The sequence below is a fragment of the Anabas testudineus genome, chromosome 6, assembly GCF_900324465.2.
Source record: "Anabas testudineus chromosome 6, fAnaTes1.2, whole genome shotgun sequence".
Lineage (NCBI taxonomy): Eukaryota > Metazoa > Chordata > Actinopteri > Anabantiformes > Anabantidae > Anabas > Anabas testudineus.
Genome location: NC_046615.1, coordinates 19,123,701 through 19,132,358, shown reverse-complemented (window position 1 = coordinate 19,132,358; position 8,658 = coordinate 19,123,701). Strand labels below are relative to the sequence as shown.

The following is an 8,658-nucleotide window of genomic DNA, read 5'->3' as shown; positions in this document are numbered from 1 at the left end:
ATCACAGCGTGTAGAGCAGAGATGAAATCAGCCCGTCTTACATGTGTTGTTGTTTCTATTTGTGAGGACATCGAGCAGAATTTATTTTATAATACTGACTGTTCTGGCGTCTAGTTATTATCTGCTTAGTAGCAAGGAACTATGCGTGTAATACGTTTTATTATCTCTTTACTGTAATTACATTGGACACTTTTGTGAGCCATTATAGTTCTACTCCACTAAAGTATTCTCATATCTGACACAATACCAACACAAATCCGATAAAACACCCAATGATAGCCACATATAAACCTATAAACTCATTATAATGCTTTGCAGTGCGAAGTGAGCTGCATGCCGCTCTATGTGTTGTGATTCTATGCGGTGGCTGCTGTATTGTTTTGATTAGGAGTCATTTGACCAGGTAATCTACAGCTACGAATTACGTTATCTAAGGCTAAATTTCACCGGGTGGTGTTATAATAAATGCATGTTTCATATATCATTTAATGATGTTTTAAATCGCACCTTGACCCACTAGCTTGGCCAGAGTGTAGCGTTAGATGCTCGTGTGTGTACTGAAGCTAGCTAGCAGCACGGCTAGCTCACAGCTCAGCAGTATGCTAGTTAGTGCCTGACCATTTGTTTGTAAAATAACAATTTGCATATGCATATGATATTTAACCAACATGCATTGGCCAGAGAGTCAGAAATGTCACATACAGAGGTTATGAGACAACAATATCTCGTAAACTTGAAGCGTATGTATTGCAGCTTCTAAGGTTGAACTACGTTAGCTGGTGTAGCTAATGATTAGCTTAACGTTAGCCAACATCCATGCACAACAGGTTTGCCATCTGTCCAGATATTGTGCATATCTTTCGTCAATATCTTAGTTTAATGTGTAACATTTGAATCCTGTTCAGATATGTCATTGTGACCATATGCATGTCCAACCTCTTGATTACACCAACGTCTCTTAATTTTAACTTTAACCAACATTAATGGATCATACACGAGTGTTACTGGCTGCAGCTAAGATAATGGAGAATGCTAAACCCTGACACTAATACACATTTCAGTGACGCTGTTAACTAGTTCTTGGAGTCCCTGAGTCCAGGAATAACCCTGACCATATGTTAGGTCCCTGATGAGTGTAGCCTGTTCTGGGATTCATTATTGAAATAACACGAGTTAAATGCTAGAAGATAAAATATTCATACACAATTTGGCTAAAAGTACAAAATGTTTTTTAGTAGTTTACCAAAACCTATACGACTAAACTCTGAAATACTGTAGCACACTGTGTTATGTATTTAAAAACCCCATGCAAATCACCTTTGCATCGTCCATTATGGACTCTGATCCAGCAGGGGGCACTGCTGCATAGTCCTTATCTGAAAAGCAGAATAAAGAGTTTCTATTTCTATTCTCTTTGTTCTTTTAAAAATGTTCTGTAGCATTTATTTTATCAATCTTCAGCGTCTTTCAAGTTTACTCTAATAAGACTTACTCTAATAAGCTTTGGACAATATGACACATCTGGGCTCCCTATGTTTGATGAGACGTGTGATCAAAGTATGAAACTGTGCTGTTAGAAACCGAGTTCAGACATCACAGAAGTAATTGAAAGATAACCCTGAATACATTAACTCTCTGCTGCAGGGGAATTTCCCCCTCATATTCTCTTCCCAAAGGGGCTTTTTTGTGGTAGACTGACTAATTCCTCTGTGACTTTTCCCACAGTATTTAGTGGAAGAGGGGCAGAAACCACATCCAGGACACAGGGACCCACTTCCCACATAATGATTTAGAAGAGGTCAAAAGTTAAAACAAAATTATATAAGTTATATAAGTTAGGCTGTTTGCCCACAAGGCTTAATGTTTAATTAGGTGTTCTGTCAAATGTTAAATGTTTTTTTTCCCCCCAATATAAATTGCTTAATGGTTTTAAGTGGTTTTACATTTCAGGCTGAAATTCTAACTCTAGAAAATGACGTCTGGACTCTAAAGTCTACTAAAAACGTAAAAAGTTCAGCTGTAGAGCAGAATATATTTTTCCCACAGAGCTTTTTAGCCTGTAGGCGTTTTCTTATCTCTAATTAATGGTGCAGTAGCACAACACTACTTCCTCTTGTTTAAAATAGGCTATATTAATGTCTAAAGAGTGAAGGCGATGCATTTTTTTTATTCACTAGCTCAATAATAATTGATAGCGGCAAGACATTTCTATTAGAGGAAATGTGGCTGGCCAAGAGTGGGTTTGGATCCAATCCGGAGGGAGTTTGGATGAAAAGCCAAAGAGCCGATACGGCTATAGAAGGAACTGCTCTCTGTTTCCTGGCTGGCCACCCACAATGCCATGCCCCCGCACCTCATTCCTGCCCAGCTGACTAATCACTGACCTTTCAGGTCCATTCAAAATTGAACTCCTTATGTCCATGTTGAAACAATAGTCTTGTGTACTACGAGATATTTGAATGATAACAGCTCTCATTGTTTTATCTAGATCTCCTCTGTAGTCATAGAAACCATGGAAGAACAGACAGGCTCACCTGGAGCCAATACTGACAACAACAATCAAAGAAATGGAGAAGAGGTAAGAGCTGAAAAGTCAGATGTCAAATTATGTGTTTTGTAGTTTTTCCAATTTGAATTCCAAGAATGTCCTGCTAGTGGATATCATGGGGGAGATTGCTACCTGCCCTCAAAACATATCTGTTTTTGTTATTGTTGCAGAAGCCACGACGTGGCAGCTGGACCAAGGGGAGGAAGAGGAAGAAGCCAATGAAGGACAGCAACGCACCCAAGGCTCCTCTAACAGGCTATGTTCGGTTCATGAACGACAGACGGGAGCAGCTACGGGCAGAGCGTCCAGACGTGCCCTTTCCAGAGATTACGAGGATGCTGGGCAACGAGTGGAGCAAGCTGCCTCCTGAGGAGAAGCAGGTCAGTAAAAAAGTTCCAGACAGGATTACACATTGAGCATACAACTGTGAAGAAAGATATTTTTAGCATTTCTTTACCCTTCTGCTTTTGTGTTACAATATGTGAGATTATCTCCAAATATTGGTTGAAGAATCCATTAGTGCAACAATAAATAAACAGACCTGTGGCACGAGCAGCCAGCAGCACATTGTACTTAGCTTTTGATTAACAAAATGGTGGATTTCTAATTGTCATTCTTCTTGGCCTTCATTAATTATTCTAACCATACCCCTAAGGACTGAACTCAGATATCTGCAGCATGCACTTAACACTATCTGCAGCCTGATTTAGCACTCTCGCAAACCAATAGAGACCTTCATCTAATTTTTCTTTGTGCACAAACACAGCGTAGGAACAAAAGCTCTGCAGAGCCAGTGGTGTCAGTGTTTTGCATCTGACAGAACATCACTTTGTTTTGTAGCTGTTCAACATCCTTTTATGGATTGTATTGCTATATTTTGGTGGCTGTGTCCTAGATATGTCCTCAATCGTGATGCAAGAATAGCAGAAAGACTTTACTAAGGATAGCTTTGGCTCCTTGTAATGATAGAAACGTTATTATAGTTGAAACAGTATGAGTGATGTCACAGTGCTTCAGTCTGCAAAACCCCTCATCTATAGTTGCTAAAGCTTTTATGATATTCCAAGTTAGAACCTGTAGTTTATTGGATTTCATAGGAAGGATTTGAGAATCTGCTGCTGACTTGTAGAAAGTCGTTTTACACAGAGTTTACAGCTGAGTCAGATTCCTCAGTGTCCTGGGACAAGGGCTATGTGTGAAAATTGTTTTATTAGCTTTTCTCCTAATTCCTAAACCAATTATATTACAAGATACATTTTTGTTGCAAGCAGTTAACACATTTAGGTTATTAATATAGGAAATTACTGATTTTTGTCTACTGAAAGGAGCTAATCCTAATTAATAATAATTACTCCTGCTCATCTCACCCACAGTCCTCCTTGATTCTATTTCACCAAACCCTTTTTTTTTACTTTTTGGCTGATCCTTGCCAGCACCTCTCACCTTTCTTTCTTGTCCCTGCAGCGATACTTGGATGAGGCGGAGCGGGATAAGGAGCGCTACATGCGGGAGTTGGAAAAGTATCAGAAGACAGAGGCCTACAAGCATTTCACCAGAAAGGTTCAGGAGAAACAGAAGGGCAAGAGGCACAGGGGAGGTGAGATCCTGAAGTTGGCATCAACTACTGAATCTTGATAGTTGAGCAGTTAGCACACATTCATTTTAAGATTGTACAGATTGTTGATTTTCCATCACAGCCAGATTGTAAGTCACATTCTTCACAGGCCTGATGACATTTGGATAGTGGACAATTCCTGCCCAGACAGGATCTGAAATAACTGCCATACAGAGCATTAGACAGTTAGTGTGTTGTTATGTTTTCTGTTTTCCCTTTTAAAAATATAAATGTAGAAATGGTTCAAATCTCTGTTCTGGCTTGAAAGGTGCGTTTTTTGACCTTTAAGATGCCCTTGAGTAGCCTGTTAAATCACTTGAGAGTAGTGAAACTTGCCCTCTCTTTTGCCAATGCTAATGTGTTGAGATGTAAAAGAAAAACAGAACTAATGCAGAAACTGCACAAACACGACCAACTCTTGGAAATCTTTTGCACTTACTGCTTGGTACTTTGAATTTAAAAAAAAAAAAGAATATGTTACACTGCTTGCTGTAGGAAACCAGAACTCATTATTTGCTTTACTCAGTCAATGGAAATGTGGCAGCAAAAGGGGGAATACTTCATAGTAGTCCAGGATATAAGTTATAGTTCAACTTGAGGCCAAGAAGTCGTCACTTATTGCTCATTCAACACATGGTCTTTGTTATCTTTTCTGATTTTATTACTGAGGATAAATCTCAGTTTAAAAATCACAAAGTTGATGACATAAACAGCCCTGCTTTGGCAAAAATGAATAAGAAATGTGCTGCACTGAAGTAGATCTGCCCTTATTTCAGTTGATTCATTTGATCGGTTCACTGTGTGGTAAAAGCATGCTGTGCCAGGGGAAACGTGAATCATCTGCTGTCCTTTTTTCTTTGTTCTTTCCTTCCTCTCCAGATGTTGGGCACCAGGTAACCAATGAGGCTCTTCACGAGGTTAGTAATTCTTTCCTGTCCCATCGCACTTACAGTGTTTTGATGCAGTGCTGTACCTATCTTTACATTTAGTAGACGCTTTTATCCAAAGTAACTTAAAAATGACATACGAGGTAGAAGGCAAAGACTGTCCAGCCGATACCTCTTCTAAGTACAATTGCATTTGAGAGAGGGAAAGCACAACACTTCATCAAAAATAATGTCATTTGCTAAGTTCAGTCTGTCTTTCCTTTGTACTTGTGCAGCGTCAGGCGTCAACTCTTGGTAGCAGAGTCACAGAAACAGGATATAATAAAATAAAGTGCCAGAGGAGAACTCTGGAGTCATTGGGTTAAGGGGAATAGATGAATGAAATACGTTATAAGTGACAGTGCAACTAGGAAAAGAAAAATCTCCTGTTTTTCCATTTTCCTGTGTTTGGGGCAGGAATATAGCAACAGCTTGTACAGACCTACGAACAATGGGCCTTGTCTCATTCACCACCATCTTCCTAAGTTTATTCCTAAATTTGTTCTTAAGAAAAATCTATGTTGAAGTGCAGGCACATAAACAACATACAAGCTTCAGATTTAGTAATGTCAGTAATGGATATACACAAAATTCATACAAAATAGAGATACTTGGAATACTAGGCTGGTGTTGTAGATTTGCCAACGGGAAATGATTAAAAAAGGTAGTGTGATTGTGAGTTTGTGTAAACTTGCTAAGAGTTCGTTTTTGCAAATTTCTCACCCAGGTGCCTAAACCTGCTGTGTTTGACATTAAGTGCTTATTGTTGCATTACTAAAGCCTGGACAATCCGCTTTGGTCCTGTGTTGGTGATCCAAACACTTGGCCTCTGCTACATGTGTAATTCTTTTTAATTAGGTTCTGCATGAAACTGGGAGGCTTTCTTTGTAATTCTTTCTCATTATAAGTATTCCGAAGGGTCAAAGTCAAGGTGAATTTATCCACATTACTGTACGTATATTACCCTCTAGATTTCAGATGACACAGAATTCAGCATAAATTTCATTATGCATAAATTAGAAAGGAAGAAAGATGATGTGTTCTGTCACAAGAGGCAATATACAAGTGAAACCTGAACTGTATCTTGTGCTTTTATTATGAATCACATTTTTCTAGGAAATTTATTGCAAACATTCCAGAGCATTGGATATCACAGCAGCACAGCTGATGAAATTACTTCTACTTCCTCATTTCTTAATCTGTATCACTGTATTTCCCCTGTGGTCAGGTATGAAATCAGTTACCCATCCACCCACAGCTCAGCCAGATAAATGGCTGCATCTCACTTATTACTGTCTCTGGCTATTAACAGAAGGATGCAGAGGGGAAGGACAGAACTGTCTTTGATATACCGATCTTCACAGAGGAGTTTCTCAACCACAGCAAAGGTAAAAACCCTGAGCACAGCCAGCTCTCCTGTTGGGAAATACTGTGGACTTGGTGTTCTTTTTCAAACCTCCATTTGTCTAAGTGTTTCTAAACACATTGCTCTGCTACCTCAAGAGAATTTAGTTTCATAGTGTTCCATCATCCCAGAATAGATCCACCTAACTCAGTGATATCCTAAACTTAAAAAGAACACACTTTAGACACTTTGAGCAAATAAAAAATTGATGATGGCCCCCACTGCTGCATCTCTGTGAAGCAATTCTCTACACTTCCCATCTGATTTGGGATTGTTTCTGTTTCTCGTTGTGTGGTCGTCTATTCAACAACAGCGCGTGAAGCTGAGATGCGGCAGCTGCGTAAGACCAACATGGAGTATGAGGAGCGTAACGCGGCGCTGCAGAAGCATGTGGAGAGCATGCGCGGGGCAGTAGAGAGGCTGGAAGGTGATGTGATGCAAGAGAGGGGGCGCAATGGACTCCTCCACCAACACCTGGAGACCCTGCGCCAGGCGCTCACCTCCAGTTTCTCTTCTGTACCTCTGCCAGGTAAGAACAGCCAGCAACACAGCACCAGCATGACTTTAATCAGACACACAATTACGCAACAAAAAAGTTCTTATATTAATTAAATTAGTATTAAAATCTCCTATCGTCAGTGAATTCTAGGCAGTTTCTTATAAAGATAGTTTTCACTGAACACTATCCTAGAAAACTTTCTATGTTGTCTGCAGCAGATATTTTCTGATAAAGAGTTCCCGTCTCAGCCATTACAACAGACAGGGGTGACTGTGGCTCAGTTAGTCGGGCAGTCGTGTCAGTTTTGAGAATCTTGTACAAAAAGTGAAAAATTCTCCTGTTTTTTTAATCAACTTTCCGCTGTATAGAGAAAAAGACAATAAAACTGCTTGTAAAAAAAGGAAAAGAAAGCTGTTAAGCAGCTAATAAATTGTAATCCAGAAGATCCTTCGTATTAAAAACAGTTCTGAGTACTAATATGACGTACTTTTTGCCCTATAGGTAGCGGAGAGACGCCCACTCTTGAAACCATTGACTCCTACATGAAGAAGCTTCATACCATCATTGTCAGTAGCCCACAAGAACATGACAATCTCATCAGCACTGTGAGAGATGTGGTCAACCGTTTGGACAGGTAAGAGCTTTCCCTATTTGCCTGGTGTGTTTTTTATTTTTCTGTTCTTAAATGTGTTTAACAATTGTTTTAAACTGTCTCCTTCCTAGATAATTGGACCAAGTACACGTGGATGGGATTCACATCGACATTATGAAGCTGTTTCCAGGTTAATGCCATACTTCTTTATCGTAAACCGCCCTGTCAATCTGTCATTTATTTTAAAACATCTTTTATTACTCTGCTAAGGTGATGTAGCGTCTTATATTTATTTATTTTTTACATTTTTTAACTATGTTTACACTTTATTAATGTAGCTGTACTTTGTTTTATAAAATAATCAGATCACGGTACATGAATTAGTTTTCAGGCAAATGCTTCCACAATAACATCTACATCGTTATCATACATGTTGTGTCTGATTTTAAAAAAAGTCAGTGGATTTGTATTTACAATATCCCAAAAAAAAAAAAAAATTTGTTGAGCAGCATTTAGTTTTATGCTCTGTTGAAGAAAAATGTGCCATTTATTTTATTTTTTTTCCTGTGTGGAAAAAGGTGTTTTTGTGTTTTCAATAAAGATAATAACACATCGTGAGCTGTCAGTGTGTTCGACAGGTTCGTGACATACTGGGAATCTGTTTGCACTGAATTGAAATTCCATGTTAGACACACTAGATACCATTGCCCTAGTTTTCCTCTTATTCAAGAGGCCTCTCTCAGAGTTAGACTAGTTGATGTAATGGACACAATCAAGTGTGAAAATGATCTCCCTTTGATGACATGTAGAAATATACAGCTTTTAATTACTTGTCAAGCTAAATGCTGAATTTCCAGTTTCTGATTTGTCACAGTGGAAAGAAGTGCTAACTTCTAACAGCCCAGTTTTGAAGTCAGCCTACAATAGAAATATGATGCTAATCTGCTGTAATACATCGCTGTTTGGAATAGTGCTTGGTCAGCGCCTAAGCTTATTTGCTTAGAGTAGACGTGTAGTTAAAAAGATTTGGATTGGATAAGCTGAAGCTCTGCTGTAATTTAACAGAATCTGGA

General features: G+C 38.9%; 1 protein-coding gene across 2 annotated transcripts; it reads left to right on the top strand.

The window, feature by feature from the left end:
* Positions 1 to 338: 338 nt before the first annotated feature.
* hmg20a (high mobility group 20A) lies at positions 339 to 8,188 on the top strand. 2 transcript variants are annotated; one of them, XM_026366061.1, is made up of 9 exons: positions 339 to 403; positions 2,489 to 2,578; positions 2,719 to 2,928; positions 4,013 to 4,145; positions 5,043 to 5,080; positions 6,402 to 6,477; positions 6,808 to 7,023; positions 7,495 to 7,627; positions 7,717 to 8,188. In XM_026366061.1, the coding sequence occupies exons 2-9, from the start codon at positions 2,513 to 2,515 to the stop codon at positions 7,718 to 7,720; spliced, it is 876 nt and encodes a 291-aa protein (XP_026221846.1). In that variant the 5' UTR covers positions 339 to 403; positions 2,489 to 2,512; the 3' UTR covers positions 7,721 to 8,188. The 2 variants fall into 2 exon arrangements, with proteins under 2 accessions (XP_026221846.1, XP_026221848.1); XM_026366063.1 differs by lacking the exon at positions 7,717 to 8,188 and having other exon boundaries at positions 7,495 to 7,631.
* Positions 8,189 to 8,658: the final 470 nt, after the last annotated feature.